The sequence below is a fragment of the Eumetopias jubatus genome, unplaced genomic scaffold, assembly GCF_037043125.1.
Source record: "Eumetopias jubatus isolate StellerSeaLion01/CBP00866 unplaced genomic scaffold, mEumJub1_p1.0 scaffold_17, whole genome shotgun sequence".
NCBI classification, from domain to species: Eukaryota; Metazoa; Chordata; class Mammalia; order Carnivora; family Otariidae; genus Eumetopias; species Eumetopias jubatus.
Genome location: NW_028274823.1, coordinates 57,170,465 through 57,189,385, shown reverse-complemented (window position 1 = coordinate 57,189,385; position 18,921 = coordinate 57,170,465). Strand labels below are relative to the sequence as shown.

General features: G+C 44.7%; 1 protein-coding gene across 1 annotated transcript in view; it reads left to right on the top strand.

Moving 5' to 3' along the window:
* Positions 1-2,859: 2,859 nt before the first annotated feature.
* Positions 2,860-18,921, top strand: part of SGPL1 (sphingosine-1-phosphate lyase 1) — a 55,496-nt gene continuing 39,434 nt past the window's right edge. The window contains exons 1-2 of the mRNA XM_028109511.2: positions 2,860-2,983; positions 3,704-3,765. Of these exons, the coding sequence (XP_027965312.2) occupies positions 3,739-3,765 (27 nt within the window). The 5' untranslated portion in view covers positions 2,860-2,983; positions 3,704-3,738. The remainder of the gene's footprint in view (positions 2,984-3,703; positions 3,766-18,921) is intronic.

Below are 18,921 nucleotides of genomic sequence, written 5' to 3'. Positions count from 1 at the left end.
TCCTAAACAAACACTGTGCTCTCTCTGCAAGCAGGGTGCCCAGGGAAGTACCTCTCAAACTTTATGGTGCATGTATATCACCTGGGGATCTTGTTGAAATGTAGACTGAGTCATCATCTGGAGTGGGGCTCCAAGAACCTGCATGTCTAGCAAGCGTCCAGGTGATGCCAGTGGTGCTCCTGGGGAAACCACCCTCTGGGTATGGAAGTCCCAGGCAACCCCACCTCTGCCTCCCCTCAGCCAGCTCAGCCCCTCCTTCTGAAGCCCCTATCATGGGAGTGTTTGATGGGGGGATAGGGGAAGGAGATTTGCTGTGTCCCCTCCTTAGCCAACGCTTCTTGCTTTTTCATATTCCTCTTCCCTCTGCAGTATAATGCTCTCTTTTATTTCTATCTCCTTTGTTCTCCTCTCTCTAGCTTTCTCCCAAGGGCCCACCAGTAGAGCTAGGACACGTAAGACCGAGAGACTGTGGGGATTTTGTTCCATTTTGGTATAATGTGATTCCCCTGTGAAGGCTGAAATTATCTCCCTTAATCCCCATGCATCTTTTATCTCTGGCCACTTTCTACTTGATGCTTCTCGTGTAATCCCTGATGTTATTCTGCGGTTAGGGGGAGAGGGAGTGTGGGGCAGAGGAGTAGGGGGCCTGAAGTGTCTCTCTGTCTCTGTCTCCCCCCCCGCCCCCCCCGCCCCCCAGCCTCTGGGCTCTGCCAGGAACTGCAGAGAAGAGTCATGTTCCTTTCTGGGCCTTGGTTTCTTCATACATATACTATGGGATTGAGCTGGCAAGTAGAGGAAGGCTCCTCCACCTCTAACATTCTTTGAGCTTAATAAATCTGCCAGCATATTTTAGGTTCTCCCTACAAAATCTGAAGCCTTAACTTTCTATCCAAACTCCACCCCATTCTTCTGTGTGTCTTTGGAGTGATCATTCACCTTCTCTGGGCCTTGGTGCCCTGATTTACAAATTGGGAGGTAATGAGAGTCAGCTGATCTGGGCAAGTTAGGACCTAAAGAGAGCCTTGGATGTAAAGGTACCTAGTGTAGTTCTTGGCAAAATAAGTTTCTTAGTCAGCTTGGGCTGTCATAACAAAATACAAGGTAAATGTGCTGGCAGGTTTGGGTTTTGGTGAGGATCCTCTTTCTGGCCTGCAAACTGCCGCCGCTTCATTGTGTGTTCACATGACTTCCTCTTTGTGTGTGAGTGGAGAGAGAGAGCGAGAGAGGGCTCTGGTCTCTTCCTTTTCTTCTAAGGACACTAATCCTATAATGGGAGCTCTGCGCTCATGATCTCATCAAAACCTAATGACTTTCCAGAGGCCATCACGTTGGGGGGTAGGGCTTCAACATAATGAATTTTGGGAGAGGGAGACACATTTAGTCCACAACAATAAGGACTAGTCAATATGGTTGAATTGGTTGATTCACCTGGGAAGAAGGAACGGACTGCCTGCTGCACGTAAGGGGCAGCGAAGTCGTACTGCAGAAGTAGAGGGAGGGTCAGAGATGCACCCTGTCCTCCAGTCAGCCGGGACAGAGATTTTAGATGAAAGGATGGGAGGTAGTAGCTAAGAAGGAGATGAGGGAGAGCAGATCCTAGGATCTGAAGAAGAAATAAAGCAGAGTGGTGGAAGTGGGAAGTGGGGAGTGGGGAGATTGTGCCTGGAATCCCAAAGTGACTCTTGATGAGTAGACATTGGCTGGAGGCCCCAGAACATTTTCTGGCCCTTCAGCACTGAGAATGGATGTCTGCTGGGGGACCGCAGCAAGAGGGGTAAGGGTCTGGGGATGCCAGTGACTGATTCAGGAGCTCTGAACGGCGGAGATGTCTGGGACTTCCGATGGGCTGGGGCTGAGGGCCAAGAAGCCCAGAGGTAACCTGCTTGACCCTTTCAGGGTCTTCACCACTCTGGCTGGGAGGCCGGGAAGTGCTTGAGCGGGTGTGCAGAGGAAGGCAGCCGTGCTAACATGGGATTCCGTCCCGAGAGCACTGCTTGCGGGTACTGATGATGGCGATGACACTCTAAGTTAGTGTCCTCACATTTGCAAGGGGATGGAATTGGCTACCCTCATTAGTGTCATTTTTGTTAAGATTTCAAGATTCCATCTAGGTGTCATTTTTAAATCTGTTGAAAAATATACTGCATGCTGATCATTGGTCAGTTAAGTGTAACTATGCTACCTTCGCTCCTGCTGAATTAGTGTCCTGGGCAAAACAAGACAAACATATTTGAGATTTAGCTATTTCATCTGGAAATGAAGGGTGACATTTGTGGTCCCGGTGGGCACTTTCACTTGAGTATTAGATGCCTCCCAACATTGCTCATGAAAATAAAGTAATATTGGTAACATTTTTTGCCCACTACCTGGTCTCTGTTCTCCATATTTGTGGGGGGAGGGAACTATGGGGCGGGCAATTCCATTTAGGGGGTTTTCATGTAGCTTTTCTTCAGGCATTATTGACCTCGAGGAAATCTCCCGGAAAGAGAAGGGGGCAAATCTCTGAGTCACCCTTTAAAATCCCAAAGGTCTCTTTAGAGACCCATCTTGCGTGGTTGCTTTGGATCAGTTTGTGCAGTGCTCGGCAGGCTGACTCTCTCAAGGGCTCCAAGTGACCAAATGTGACCAGTAAGCTGGTTTTTGTAAAGGGCAAGCTGGTGATGGTTGGGCGCAGGCAGGTTCCACCTTCCCTCGAGGGCCCGCCGGGGTGCCGGTCCCTGCCTGGCCAGCAGGCGGCGCGCACGCGCCGTGGGGCCCAGAGGGGAGGCGGGTCTTGCCCCCCGCCCCGGAGCGTGCGCGCGCCCGATGGCGGGGCCGCGCACGCCGGGGCTGGGGAGCCATTTCCGGGCGGGGAGGGGCGGGTCCGCCGGCGGTCGGACCTCCAATCTCGGTGGCGGCGGCTGCAGGGGGAGCCCGCGCTCCGCCGCCCGCGAGTCGGTCGCGTGGTGAAGAGGAGCGGGGCCGGCGAGAGGGAGAGGCTCAGGGAAGGAGCGGGGAAGCGGACTCGGGGCAGGGGAGTGCAGGAGGGCCGCTGAGGCTCCGGAAAAGGGAGGGTCGGGCTGGGGCGGAGGGCTCCAGGGTGGGCAGGGCAGGGGAGTGGAGGGGAGGAAGGAGGGCCCGGCGGACCGAGGGGCGCGGGGTGAGTGTGGGCGCGCCGAGCCCCGAGGTCAGAGGGAGCCGGGGGGGGGGGGACCCGAGCGGGAGCGGGCTCTGAAACCCCACTCCCGCGGAGGTGGGAGCGGAGTGGGGAACAGGGATCTGCTGATCCTTCCGAAGAGAGGAAGGGCTCCGGGGTGGGAGCGATGGAGCCGGGAGCGAGGCCAGCGGGGCTCTGGAGGCTGGACGCTGGGCTAAGCTGCCCGGGGCTTCCGATCTCCGGCCCTGCTGCGTTGGTGGGCTGGGCTCCGGGGCTCCCGGCAGGGTCGGCGGCGGGCTGGGCGTTTCCGCGGGTGTCTACCTGGGGGGCTTGCTTGGTGGCAGGCTGGGTCTGGATTCGTTTGGTCAGCTGTGGGAGGGAAGCACAGTGCCAGCAGGATTCTGATTCGCTGGCCTGGGTGCTGGGGGTGGAGTGTCAATTCTGCGAGTGAAATCGGAGCTCTCAAAGGAGCGAGAGAACCATTTCTTGACTGCTCTAGCGACTCTAGGCGGGCCGAGGCGACAGTTTAAAGCTTTAGAAGTAAACAGACCTGGTTCCCTTTTGCAGAGGGGAGGCCCCGAGAGGAAGGCTGAGGGAGGAAGATGCCGAGTACGGACCTTCTGATGTTGGTGAGTCTTTTCCAAACATCCTCCTTGTTAGAAGGCACTTGTCCCTTAAGTTTTATTTTTAGTCTAAAGGATCTGAGTGTGTAGATCTCACTTCTGATGCTGGCTTTTGGTAGCTGAGCATTTCTGCCACCTTTTATTTTGGGTTTACTGCTTGGGATGGATAAATGACTGGATTAAATATACGAATATATTTGTATTTAATGAATATGAAGACTCTTACAGAATTCTTGCAATTGATTTTAATCTCTCCCCATACTACCAGAACAGTTTTAAAATTTCTATTAAATTTTGTCCGTGTCTGCCATGTATTCGTTTATGTGTTTGTCTCCCAGACTAGAGTTATGATTCCTCAGAAGACATAATCATGTCTTACTTGTTTAGAGATAAATAAACAACTGTCATGGTGCTCTGTGTATAGTAAGTGCTTAACAAATGCTTGTTGAGTTAAACTAATTTGAATTTAAGTTCTTTTGTTGGGCTGAGGAATATGCCTGTTTTGGTAGAGTCTGTTTTTTCCTCTGGAGATCTTTCCCTGCCCCCCCCCCCCTTTTTTTTTGCCGAGCAGGGAGAACAGCATTGCCAAATGAGTGTTTACCAAAATGAGGTTTTATTCTTGGGACATTTATGATTCCATAGAAGCTCTTTATTGTGAGTATTGTGGGGACCCCATGGCTTTCCAATAGCTCTCTTGAAAAAGAGCATTTTGTTTTTAATAAGCTACTTCTCTGAGTCTGATGTCTCTTTGTGGGAAAACACAGATTTCAGAACAGTTCATTTTCCTCTCTTTATCTCACTATCCCAGAGAGCTGGTAGCTGTCCCTGGGAAACTGGCAAAAAAACCTAGCAGTGAGGGTTTTTTGTTTTTTTTTATACCCAGTCCTGACTTTCTGTAGTGGCAAAACCTATAAGGTCTGTGGGACGGATAAAGAAGGAAACTAAGTGGTGATTAGTTCCGGTTTGAGGCAGAGAGCAAGGATGGTTTTAGAGACCTGGGTAAATAGTTGGCTTATTCACAGAGCCTGATAACGAGTTCACCTAAAGTAGCTTCTTGCCTCAAATTTCATGATTGTCAGTAGATAATAAATAGCCTTATTTATTATGTGATTTTAAATGCTTATCGCAGGAGCCACGTATTAGAAAAATTGGGAGCTATACATAAACGAAAGGAAGCAATCCCCAATAATTATACTACGCAGAAATAAGCACCTTAGAGGGTTAATGCAGAATGATTTGTAACGATTGGCAATTTGTTTTTCCTCTTACAGATCAGTATGTTTATGTAAGTTAAGATTTCTGGTGTGAGTAGCCTACACCTTCATGCCCAGAGATGAGCTTGTGACTTCTTGGGCCTGTGGGCTCTCTTGAACAGTGTGATCAGTCACTGCTTTTTTATTTAGGATGTGAACTTGGGCATCATTTTGTTTTGAAGTATTTCTCTGGCCACCACATTAGTTTTCATTTCCTCATTTGATAATCTAGAGTATCAAATGAGGGTGTTGATTTGCTTGTTGGTGTAAGGGATTAATTCACACGAATAAAGACTGGTTCTTGAGAATCCTCACTCTCTGAGGATTCTGTATGTGTTCCTTGAGGTGCTTTCTCTGGAGAAGTTGTCATTCCTTCTTTGTGGGTGTTGTGTTCTTTGAGGCCAGATGGTAAAGAACCAGTGGTTAGGGCCGGGTTCTCAACGGGGGTAGTAAACGGTCATTATCTGCATTCTTTAGCTACTTTGTATGAAGCAGAAGACATGTTCTGGGCCCTCTAACTGGCAAGAAAGGACCCCAGTTAATAAAAAATAACCTCCGTGCCAGGCGGTATATTGTAGCGCCCCAGAAGTAGGAGTAGAAGCAATCTTGGAGGCCGTGTGATGCAACTTCTTACTTAAATTGTATGTGAATCCTTTTTAGAGCATCTCTGATGAATGGATACCCCATCATCCATCCTTTCTGCTGGGGGAATAAGATGGGCATGAGCTAGGACACAATCCAAGTTGGATCCAGGAATAATAACATAAATCTGATAGCTAACATTTATTGAGCAGGTATTACATGTTAGGTGCGGAAATAGATACTCTACATATTCATTTAATTTTTGCAAAAACCCTTTGAAAACTATGCTGGCATCTTTTGTAGGTGAAAAACCAGGCTTAGGGAGGGTACTGCAGCGATGAGGTGGTGGAGCTGCGTTTTAACTACGGTTAGTCTGATTTCAGATCCCTCCTGTTCTGCTTTTGTGTTGCTGCCTCTGGGCCACATTGCCCATAAGGGACAGAGGTTGCTGAGCTTTGTGACTAATGGGAGAGGGTTTGTGTAGGGCGGGGTACCTCTGCCCTCTGAGGGGGCACTTTGGAAGTGTGTGGGGGAGTGCTTTTGTTTTCTAGTATGGTCTTGTCTGAAAACATATATTTTATTACACAGATCTTCTGATTTATCTTCTTGTACCTTGCAGTTAGGGCATTATATTGAAATTTGTAAAAGTTATGTTCGTAGAGATCTTTGAATTCCGTTTCAGAATAATAAAAGGGCATAGAAAATATTTGTTCTAAAAAGAGGGCATTGGGGTTGATAGGTTTGGAAACTACTTGTCTGGACGGTATCCTGTGGCACTAAAGCATGAAGATGAACCGGAGTCCGTACATGATAAGCCTTGTACTCCACACCACAGAGCTGGGGCTGTCAGTCTTCGGTGCCTGCCTGCCCTTCCCTTTGCCCTCGTTTGATAAGGGTGGTTTGCCTGACTTTTTCCGTTTGCTCACTTATGTCATGAACCGTAATACTTTCCACCTGTGTCTCAGAGAGACTAAAAGGGTTGAGAGTATTCATCTGAGACCTGCGATGCTTTCAGAAGGATTTCAGGTCTGGAAATTTTTTTTAGCAGTTTCTCACCACTTTGGCAACCATTCTTTTCACCTATGTTCTCCTCCTCCCTAGTGCTGGGGAATGGTGTCACTTTGCAAGTTGTCAAACACTTAGAGCTTTTAAGAAAAGGGTATTTTATAAAGCTAAGTCTGCTCCTTTGGGTGGCTTTTCTCTTTTCTCATCCAGTGAATCATACACACTCTGATAGTGCTGGGCGGAGTTTGAGAGATAGTTTATCTAGGGCCAAGGTTCTCAGCTGTGATTTTGCTCCCCAGGAACATTTGGCAATGTCTGGAGACATTTTTGGTTGCCATACTAAGTGCTAGAGGTCAGGAATGCAACTACAGGCTCTGCTATGCACACAGCACTCCACCACCAAGAATTATGTGGCCTAAAATGTCAGTAGTGCTTGGGTTGAGAAACCCTGGTGTAGGCTTCCTGAACATAGGGAATAGCATCTGCGTAGCCCTTGCATTCATATGGGTGAGAGAATGAGTCTTAGAGTTTAGTGGGTCTGTTACAGTGCTACTTGGGGTTATTTTGTCCAGGGACCACTGCCTGCTGCTTTGGAATATATATATTGGACATCATACAGCACAATCTTCTGTAACACAGTAAAATCTTAAGAAATGATTTCTTTGCAACATTTCTGAAGCACTCTTGATGTGGAAACAATAAGCCTGTCTCAGGTTTTTGGGGGGAGTTCAAAATGGAATCTTTCCAGATCTTAGAGCTTTATCTTTTAGCCTTGACTCTTTCTCAGGCATGCTTTCTTTCTGAATGTCAAATAGGATTTGAGCAGTAAGCCAAAAGATGGGCACCGAAAGCTCATTTCTAGTATTTGAATCTGGTGTTTTATTTGTAGGATTGTCTAGAAGGAAGGGAAAATTTATTGGGACTGGTAGGACCTTTAAAATTTTGTTAACCATTTGAATGGCCCTTGTAAGATGAGCACTGTATTTGGCATTGTTCCAGTCTTACTGGTAAAGCAAAACTATAATAACAAGTCTGATAATTCCTCCAGCCATTGGTCTAAAGGAAGGAGGGATTATAAATAGATAAACCTCAAATCCCAGTATTTGGCTTGGTTTTGCAGTCTGTGTGTCAGGAATTTTTAGTAACATTTGCTTTCTAAGCTTTGCCCAAACGTACAGTTTGTACACATTGGTGGCAGAACTGGGAATCATTTTGGGATTAAGAATTTTCCATAGGGAATTGATTCAGAGTGAATCAGTCCATATGTGGAAACATATAGAGCACAATTACCAAGAGAAAAACCATGCTGGGGGGTAAGGGGAAATTGGCATCCGGGAAGATGGAACGGTGCAGGCTGAAGAGTAGTTTGGATATATCAGTTATCTCTTGGCACCACCCAATAGTGTGATTGAGGAGAAAAAAGGACTATTTACAAAGCTGAGCAGAATTAAGAAGACCCGTAGGAGTTGGTGAAACACCTCAGGGCTAAGAGCCATCATCATTCTTAGGCCTGAGTGGGCAAAGAGAGAGTAGCTTCTGGAACCTTGAAAGTTTAGCTGGAGGAGAGGGTAACCTGTAGGAATGCTGCCACTGCCAACCGGTACCCTAGCAGGGAGGGAATCAAGGGGAATAAATACCTCAGACCCTGTCTTTTCCCACCCTCTGATCTCAGGCTCGAGCCTTACATGGGCCAAACCTAGCTGGAAACCAGAGGGTAAGTAAGGGGAGCCTGGGAGATTTAATTCATAGAGGGCAGCCCTGTGAGGCACAGAGAGGTGGAGAAGGTTGGGTAGAGGATCTGGAGGAGCCAAGGGAAGATAACCAGCATGCTAAAGTTGAGGTCTAGTTAGTTCTGAGAGGCACAAGCGAGAAGATAGCTTGTTAGCAGAGTCTTGAAGAACGGATAGAACATGGAATGTTATAGAAAAGGAATGTTCTCACTGATAACAGAAGGATAGATTCAGAGGCAAAATGTTGCCACAGCTTTGGCAAGGCCCGAGCTGCTTTTTTCCAGAAGTAGCCTTAGAATCTTAATTGCCTGAAGGGCATTGAGAAATCCTGCAGTCCAACTTCCCTTGCTGTGTGGAAATCCTTTCCACGGTGCCCTGCCAGGGGTGGGTGCAGAGTGCTTTCTCGGGGAGTTCTTTCCATTGTTGGGCAGCTTTAAATGTAGAAAGTGTTCCGTTTGTCCGGATCACTGATATATCTGGTAGGGTTAGGTTTGGCTGTGTATAAAAGAAAAACTATAGTAACAGAGATTTTGAAAAGGTAGAAATGAATTTCTCTAAAGTAAGAGAAGGCCAGAGTAGACCTTTCTTGGCTGATAGGGTCATTCCTAGGCCTTCGAGGAGGTTCCACCATATGCGGTGCGTCCTCTCCTGGTCCAGGAGAGCTGCCCTGAGCTTGAGCTGTTATGTTCATGTTTTATTTGGTAGGAGGAGCAAAGGCAAGGAGAAGGGCTTGCTCTCCTTTTTAATTAAAAATGTTTTCATGTGAAATTTATTACACGTAGAGAGTTATATAAAGCACATACCTACATTTTACATTTTAAAGAATAACAATAAAACAGTCATACCTCTATCCCCAGGTTAAGAAATAGAATATTTACCCCTCATCCCATGTGCCTCGCCCTGATTATATCTCCTTTCCTCCCCTCTAGGGATGACTATCCTGATTTTTGGAATAATCATTCTCTTCCTGTGTTAAAAAAAAAAAAAAGTGTTACCACCTATGTATATGGCCCTTTAGTTTTGTTCTTTTTTTTTTTTTAGATTTTATTTATTTATTTATCAGAGAGAGAGCGAGAGCACAAGCAGGGGGAGCTGCAGAGGCAGAGGGAGAAGGAGAAGCAGGCTTCCTGCTGAGCAAAGAGCCCGATGTGGGGACTCGATCCTAGGACCCCGGGATCATGACCTGAGCCGAAGGCAGACGATTACCGACGGAGCCACCCAGGCGTCCCTAGTTTTGTTCATTTTTTAACTTGCTGTAAATCGATTTATATGTAGTTTTTTTGTGATTTCCCTGTGTTGCTCCGTGTTTGTGAGATTCATTCATGTTATTCCATGTAGTTTATGAGTTTTAGTTCATTCATTTTCATGGTTGCCCGGTACTTCACTGTATGACTACCACAGTTTATCCAATCCATGATGACGGACACTTGGGTGGCTTCCAGTTTGAGGCTTTTTTGAGCATTACCGTAGTGAACTTTCTTGTATATGAGAAGTAATCAACAGTGTAAGTTTTTCTGGGATTTATTCCTGGGAGTAGAATCACTGCATTGTAACTTCACTAGATGACAAACTTTGCAGAAGTCGATAACAGTTTATACTCCTAGCAGTAGTTCTTGTTCCTACACAGTTGGACAAACCTGGTGCTTACAAGGCTTTTTATACTTTTTGCCATTCCAGGAGGGTAAAATCTAATTGATTCCCATATGCAATTCCCTGATTACTCCTGAGGTTAAGTGTCCTTTTCATTGAACATTAACTATTTGGATTTCATGTTTTGTGGGTGCCTCTTCCAGTCTTATGCTTTCTCAATTATTTATTTCTCCTTGTAGTTGTATTAGATTTTGTTGTATGTATTTTGAGATTTTGTTACTAGGTACATACAGATTTAAAATTGTTACATCTTACCTAGTAAGTTGCACTTTTAGCCTGATAGTGCGGTTTTGATTTAATATAATATAGCTAATTGAGCTCCTTGTCGTGATATGGGCAAACTGTAAAGGTTTGATGAATGAATGAGTGACGCCTATTATATAGGCAGAAACTGCAGAATAGTCTTCCTCCTGGTTCGTTTTTCTGGCATACTGTTGTTTATGTGGCCTATTATCCCAGGCAGTGGATAAAATCACTTTTGAATTAAAAAAGAAAAAAGATAGTTTTCTTTTTTGAGATAGAACTTGCATACAGTAAAGGGCAAGAATCTTAATTATACAGGTCAGTAATATTTGCATGTGGGATACACTGTACTCGCCGCCCAGATACTAAGAATATCCAGCCTCCCAGCAAGTTCTTCCTTCCCTTCCATCTGGACCCCCAGAGGTTATCCTTCTCACTATAGATTCGTTTTGCTGATTTTTGAACCTCATGTAAATGGAAACACACAGTATGTTTTATTTCGAGTGTCCTTTTTGCTGAATCTGTGAGATTCAGCCATGCTGTTATGTAGCAGTAGTTTTAAAAACCATAGCTGTGTGGTTTTACATGTATAAAACAGGGCAGTTTATTCCTTCTATAGTTGATGAACATTTGCGTTTCTAGTTGTTGGCTGTTTTGAATGAACATGTCTTTGGGTAAACATAGCATTGCCAGGTCATGAGGCCCGCTGCCAGACGGGTTTCCCAAGTGGTTGTACCGATTTATACTCCTACAGGGTTTTCTTAATGTGTAACTTGTGCTTTTAGCTTTTAGGCAGCAAATCCTAAATTTCTGTTACCTGCACACTAGACGTGGGAGACAGCATTGAGAGCTCTGTCCTGAAGTAGGGTAGGCACTTTTAAAGTATGAAATGTCCTTCCTTTTCTCTAATTCCCCCGGAGAGTAAAAGCCTACTGTGTTCTTATTTATCTGGTCTCTAACTATTAATAAACATTTGATGGAAAAGAGCAGCCTTCATTCTCTGTTAAGGGCAGAGTTTAGATTTGTAAAACACCATTTGTAACAGTGAATTCCAAGGTAAAATCGTAGTCCTCTGGAGCTCTTTGGAATCCACACAGCTGTTGTGGTATATTTACTGGGGAGACCTTTTTTTTCTGGAGGCTTTTCTGAAAGCATTTAAATGTATTCCTTTGAAATGCATTTTGGCAGATAGGACTGATGTATTCCCTTTTAAAACCATCTTGAGTTCCAGTCTTACTGGTGCTGAGACAATTGAGGCAAATAGAAATTTCTGTTTTCATATTCTAGTAGGAAAGACTTGAGGCCAAATACAAGAATGCCATGGGGACCTGCTTCTTGTCTAGCTGCACTGCAGTGGGGGCGGACAAAGGCCTAGGAGTATGCTATGCAGCCCTTTTTGATAAACTTGTGATTTCAAACGCTTTCCCAAGAGTCCTAACAATAGCAGTTAACAGCAGTCTATCCAGATGCCTGAAATCAGGCTTATGATCTGTAAACATGAGTAGGTAACCAATATAATCCTGTTTTGTAGATAAGAGGGCGCTTGCAACCTTCTGATTGAATTAGATAGTTGAAGGCTGAGAGTTGACTTAATGTTTGTCTTATTAAATGGAGGTGGAGCTCACTATTAGCATGTATTTCATTATTGGCGTCTGTAAGAAAATACAACGGAGGCATGGGAAGCAAACCACTTAAATCCTCTCCCAGCTCTGCCTATGGGACTTCGCTTGGGACATCGCAAAGCTTACTTTTCCTTGCTGCTTACTGAAAAGGAAAGGAAAACGTTTATCATAAGAGACTCATTCAGGTTCATCAAATATTTAGTAAGCATTTATTATCTGCAGTCAACCTCTTACTTCCTGACTGCACTGAATATTCACAACAACCTGTGAGTAGCTAGATGAGTGTATCTTTTTTGTCTTGTGAACTTCTTGTTGAATTGTAACAATGGCATCTGCTTTTGCAGATGAGCAAAATCCAGCTGCATAGAGGCTCGGTCATGGGCCAGAGGTCACACGGAGCTAAAATTAGAGTAGAAGTCTCTGATCACGGGTCCAGACTTTGGAGGGCTCCAACAGCTGTCTGTGATGTTCAGTGAGTCCCCAGGAGTGGTGATGAGTGTCGGTTCAGAACAGCACCCAGAGCTGGCTGTCCCTTTCCCGTACCCTTGGTAGTGGCTGGAGTACGTGTTTATGAGCTGCCAAGGGAGAAAGCATTTTTTTAACAAAATCATCATTTTAGCAGTTAATAATTCTACTTATAGACCCTGAAAAATATATATCTTTAGGCAATAATGACCTGCTTTGTCTAGTTTGTACATAATTGCTCTACAAATTTCTAAGTTATTTTTAGATACTTAGGATTGCTTTCCTTTGGAGTCCAAAGCTTTACTCTCTTTTTCTGGAACTTCATGGTTTCTGCTGTTTATAGTCCATATGGGAACTTTTTTTCAGAAAGGCCTTTGGGTTTTGGGGGTTTGTTTTGTTTCGTTTTTTATTTTATTTTATTTTATTTTAAAGATTTTGTTTATTTATTTCAGACAGAGAGAGAGAGAGAGAGCATGAGCGGGGGAGAGGGGCAGAGAGAGAAGCAGGCTCCCGGCCGAGCAGGGAGCCCGATGCGGGACTCGATCCCAGGACCCCGAGATCATGACCTGAGCCGAAGGCAGTCGCTTAACCAACTGAGCCACCCAGGCGCCCCTTGTTTCTTTTTTTAAAGAAAGCCTGTGAATCTTAGGTGGTTCGTCTTAGCTGAGAGAACATTTGGTGAACATAAATGAAACTGCTGGGTTATAATGCCTTTTTTTTTTTTTTTTAAAGCATCCACTTCATTGGTTTTCACTATGTTCACAGCGTTGTGCAGCTAATACCACAATTTAGAACATTCTCAGAAGAGACCCCATGTCTCAGCAGTCACTTCCTTATGTCCTCCAAGTCCCCTGGCCGTAGGTGACCCCCAAACTACTTTTTGTCTGTAGATTTCCTTATTCAGAACACTTCATATAAATGGAATCCTATAGTGTCTGGTCTTTTGTGATTAGCTTTTTTCACTTAGCATGATGTTTTGAAGGTTCATCCATATTGTAGCTTGGATCAAAATTTCATTCCTTTTTATTATAGTCATAAGGCTTTTTTCCTGGAGAATTTTAAGTGATGGATAATAGTTCTCACCTATAGGCAACATAGGGGGCTTGGGTTTACTCTACATATAATAGGATACTTTGTCATATTAAAGCTACTTCTATGATTCATTTTGAAGAGGGGTTTATTAACCTGGGGAATATGGACCCCAATGACTGGCCTTCAGGATGTCCCAAACCCTTTGTAATTATTTGCAGTTTGATGTTCCCAGACATTTTTTGGTGGGGGCGTTTGGGGACCTATAGGTTTTAGCCTTTGTTAAAAGATAATTTTCAAGAAAGGTCAAATCATGATGCCGATACAATATAAAATGAACACACATTAAAATTTTTATTTTGCTTATAATGAGGAAACCAGTTCAGAGGAAAGGTCCAAAGAACAGACACATTTATAGATCAGGAATATTAAAATGAATACGTAAACAGCACCCAAACTGGTTTCTTCCCTAGTGGAGAGGGAAGTCACTTGAACCATTACCAGACCTGGCAAATTTTACATGTTTATAGATGAAGGATAGTTTGAATTGCTGTAATTATATACAACTTATAGAGTTGTACAATAATTTCCTTATTGTCAAAATCAGGTAACCAAGAGGGAGGCCTTAGATAATGTATAATTTTCCATTGGAAACACATATCTTCTTCTGCACTTTCAACAGATTATCAAAAAAGTCAGAAACTTTTCTGAGTGTTAATGTTAAATTTAGACCCTTCTTCAGTTTTAAAAAAGTAGCTCCTCTGTGACTAGATTTTTGAAGGCAGATTTTCCAGAGGGTGTTTATATCAGTTGATGGCCCGTCAGAGACCCAGGGATGGGTCTTTGGTTTGTGCTTTTGAGTAAGATTACATGTTGGAAATCTCCAGAGAAGTAGCCTTTGCAACTTAACTTAGGTTACACTTCCCGGCACACATTCAGTGTTTCTTATCTCTAATAGCAGTATGACGATTGAAATGGAGATTTCTATAAATATAATTTGGAAAGTATAGGCATTTGAACTAGGTGACAAAGGTAGAAATCCTATTAGGAAGTAAGGACGGGAAGGGAGAAGCCCATATGACTTCTTCCCCAGCTGCGGTATGCTCAGGGCAGTCAAGACTTCCCCTTTGTGTGTGAAGAATACGGGATTATTTCTGCTGGTCCTTGCTTGTAATATTAAGGAGTTCCCATTAATTGCCCAGAGGATAGTGAACTCCTTTTGTACTTTGAAAGGTAGCTTCTGTGTATGTGCACATTTAGCTACTTACCGTTAAGAGGCTCTGGGAGTTCATAGCTGTCAAGTTTGAGTAGACCTTCCCCCCCCGCCCCCCCCTTGCCTTTGGGTGAGAATGTAATTGCTGTTACCTGTAATTGCTCTTACCTCAGCGTCCCACCAGCCTGTTCCTCTGCTTACTGAACTTGGTTTCCTGCATGTCAGCGTTCTCTCCTGGTTGAAGTTCACAGGGTGCCTTTCTTGATGTGTCACAGGAGAGAAGGGCTCTGAGTCTTCAGTGACAGAATCCGTGTCAGTCTTCACTCGGTGTCTTGCCCTGCCCACCAGTAAATAAATACAGAATTTACGCACCTGTTTGGCAGTGTTTAGGGCTGTCAGCGTTTATGAACTTAGAAGCTTTGATTTTCCGTGGGTACACGTCTAACACTGCACATCTGTCCCCTTTCTGAGGCCAAGATTATGTCTCAGTGATGGTCAGGTGCTTTGCCCGAATACTCTGGGGCTAAGCATAGAGCAATTAGACTTGGTAAATGTTTGTGGAGTAATACTGAGCTATACCTCTGACTCTTGAGGCGTGGCTAGAAGGGAAAACATGGACCGTTAAGCTCGTTGAGATGAACTTAATGCACATAGTGGAATTTTGGAGGAAGTATATGGTTTGGTCTTTACCACCTAAGAAATGATGATTCAGTCTCTTCTAACATTTCTGTAATGCAGTCAAATGACTGGTTTTGTTGCTCAGTTCTTACTTCTTTAATGACCCAAGGGAGTTTTTCCTTTGGGCTTGTGATCTGGTTTTGCTGATAAACTTGAATGCCTTTTAAGGTTCTAAAAACAATCGTGTTTTCTTACCTGTTTATTTTGTACTTTGAAGTTCTGTGGAATGTGATATGAAAGAGAACCAGATTTAATTTGCTTTGTTTTCTCTGTTTTTAGGGCAGAAGTGGAATAAGAGTGACTACATTAACTCTTTGGCGTCTTCTGTATTTTAGCTCCACTCCTTACCCTGAGTCCCAGGCTTTAAGTACCATCTGATCTTAAGACATTAAGGCAGTGGGTGAACTCGGTAAGACAGGTCTTCTTTTCCTCAGCAGCCCACTCCTGCTTCAAAGCTCAGATTTCTGGCTCTTCGGGAAAAACTACTGAGTGGTGAAGTGTGTAGTTGTATCAGATGTAAAAAAAGTGGAAGGAGGAGGAAAACAAACCGCTTTTTCTCTGCAGCACCGCAGGGTGGGAGATTTTGATTTTCATTAGTATTTGGCTTAAGAATAAATAGGAGCCTGGAGCAATGAGTTGGTCTTGTGGACTGACGTGGCTGAGCCCTCAGTGACACTTCCAGGAATGCTTGGAGATGTTTATCCCTCATCTAAAAGATGGATAGCCACTAAGTTTGGTGATTCAGTCTCAGGAATGTGTTAAGTCAATTATTCTACGAAAGAAATGTATGGGGAAGCTGTGTGACCTTGGGGCTTCATTGTGTTCCTCTGTGAGGGACGGAGAGTGGTCATGTACTGGTCTTTAACCTCCCTGTTGGCTCTGGCGGCCGATGACCTGATGTATCTTGTGAGTTCATCTGAACGGTGCCGATGTGTGCAGTCTGGTTACAAATACCAGCCATTGTCCTCTGCGGGTTCGAGCCACTGCCACCAGGAGAGATGTGGGAGAGGCGAGGCAGAATCTTCCCTAGGATCTTACAGAGCAGTCCTAAGTGTGTGCAGTATTATAATGATTTCACTTTAGTTGAATAAATAAACGTTGCGTCCCTGCCGTGTTGAAGGTGTTGTAGGAGATATAAAAATTATGCCTTTGCTGTTGTTTGTATTCTTTTTTTTTTAATTTATTTATTTGAGAGAGGCACAGCGAGAGAGGGAACACAAGCAGGGGGGAGTGGGAGAGGGAGAAGCAGGCTTCCTGCCGAGCAGGGAGCCCGATGCGGGGCTCGATCCCAGGACCCTGGGACCATGACCTGAGCCGAAGGCAGATGCTTAACGACTGAGCCACCCAGGTGCCTCTGTTGTTTGTCTTCTTATCAGCCCTTGGTACCATAAGGGAGGTCAAGTATGAAGACAATTACTTGATTATTCTCCCGCACCAGGGTTGAGCGCTCTGCCTCTGGGATGAGTTAACTCACAGTGCAATTGGTTAAAGCCGTTTGGCCCTAATTGACTCTTGAGAAATAACCTGAATTGAGGCATACTGGAAATGCAAAGAAGTCATTGTGCTGTGATAGGAAGGTGAACCTTTTGTAGAAAGGTAGCTTTCCCAGAAGCCCAATTTCACAATGACTCCACAGTGATATTGTTAGGAATCACTGTTCTGAATTTTTCCTTCCTTTACCCCCGTGAGTGACAGACTTACACTTGAACCCAGGTCTCTGTTGTGGCCGGCAGTCCTCATTTGGACGAGCAAGCGTTTTGATGGGCCCAAGTTGGGATGGTAGCCGAAGAAAACTAGGGAAAGTAGTTCGTGGGCACTTTAGTTTTGACCAGAAAACCTTAGTAGGCTTTGTGCTGGGTCATGATCAACTGAGCAAAATTGCTACATTTTCTTTGGCAAGGAATCCATGTCTCTGTTCAGAAGTTATTGGTAGAGTCAACCATTCTGACAGTGGGAATGTTTTTCTTTGATCTTTAGCCTGATTTTCTTTGATGTGGGAGGATCAGGAAGGAGAACGTACATTGGAATAACTTGTTGGTTCCTCTGCTTGGCCTCACAGCGTTTTGGTTTTCTTGACTACTCTTCTTTTAGGTCATACTCTTCCAGTTAATGTTTAGGTATGTTAATGTTGTGTAGCCCTAAGAGATGGTTCAGGATATCTTGGAATTCAACTCTGAGTGTGTGAAGTCCTGTGTTTTAGTCCTGACTTTGCTCCTTATTACTTTGCTGTAGAGCAAACTTAACCTTTCTTGATTTCAGTTTTTACCACCTATGAAGTGAAACCATTCCTTCTTTTTTTTTAAACCGTTTATTCTTTTTTATTTATTTATTAGTGAGAGAGAGAGTTGGAGAGAGAGCACAAGCAGGGGGAGGAGCAGAGGGAGAAGGAGAAGGAGACTTCCTGCTGAGCAGGGAGCCTGACGTGGGGCTCAATCTCAGGACGCGGGATCATGACCTGTGCCAAAGGCAGACACTTAACTGACTGAGCCACCCGGGCGCCCCGTGAGACCGTTCATTCTTAACCTGAGAACCTCATGAGGTTGTAAAGTACACATAAAATAACATGAGAGCCGGTTAAAATTTTAAGTTATGTAACTATCACCATGGGGCGCCTGGGGGGCTCAGATGGTTAAGCGTCTACCTTCGGCTCAGGCCATGGTCCCAGGGTCCTAGGATCAAGTCCCGCATCGGGCTCCCTGCTCCTTGGGAGGCTGCTTCTCCCTCTGCCTCTCTCTCTCTGTCTCTCATGAATAAATAAATAAAATCTTTAAAATAAAAATAAATAAATAAATACCACCATGTATTCTCTACAAATGAGTTAATGCCTTTAAGTGCTTCACCCTTTCCTGTGCATGTTTATCACGGCCCCTCTGGCCTTCTCCTTCTTCATTTTATTCCCTCTGTGATCAGGGGGTCACCCAGTCTTTGAGTTTTGAAGGGAAGAGACAGTTTTAAGTGAAACAAACGGGTGATCTCTGACCCCTATAAAATAGCACCATGTGTGTAGTAGGTGCTCAGAAAATAATTGTCATGTGGCAGAAAACGTAAAGAGCAGTGGGCACGTGTGTAGCGGAGGCAGCATTGCCCCGAGATCTGCTCAGGAAGTGGGGGAGGCGGCGCTGGGGTCGCCTGAGCTGAGACGCCCTGGCTCTTGAATAAAGTGAGTACAGATGGTTCGCCCTGCGAGGTGTTATTTGTGTTGTTATTGTTGTTATTTGTATTAGCTCCAAGGAAGGAAGCACCATCCAGTGTGGCTCTGGAAGCGTCTGCCAGATGGTTTTTCTCTTGTAGTCCTATTCATTCTTGGGGGAGTGTTTCTCCTGGTATTCATTGTTCATTAAGAAAATCGCTGTGGAAGAAATATCACTGCCTAATTGGCAGTTGGTCAGGTGCAGTCCTAGTTTTCAAAGAGGTTTTTTTTGGGAGGGGGAGGGTGTGGATATAGTGCCACCGAGGGAAGTTTGTCTGTGGAATCTTTTCTCGTGGAGGGATTTGAGGACCGAAAGAGTTAGCAGTCATTGGGAGCAGCTGTGGGCTGGTACCAGTAGGGAAGGAACCTGTGATGGAAGGATTCTGCATCTCTTCGACCGACCGTTCCCTCATGACATCACAATCCCGGCCTCACAAAAATGTTAAGAGAATAAATCTTAAGTGCAAAAAGCCCTGAGATTCTGTGGAGTGCAAAATGCCTC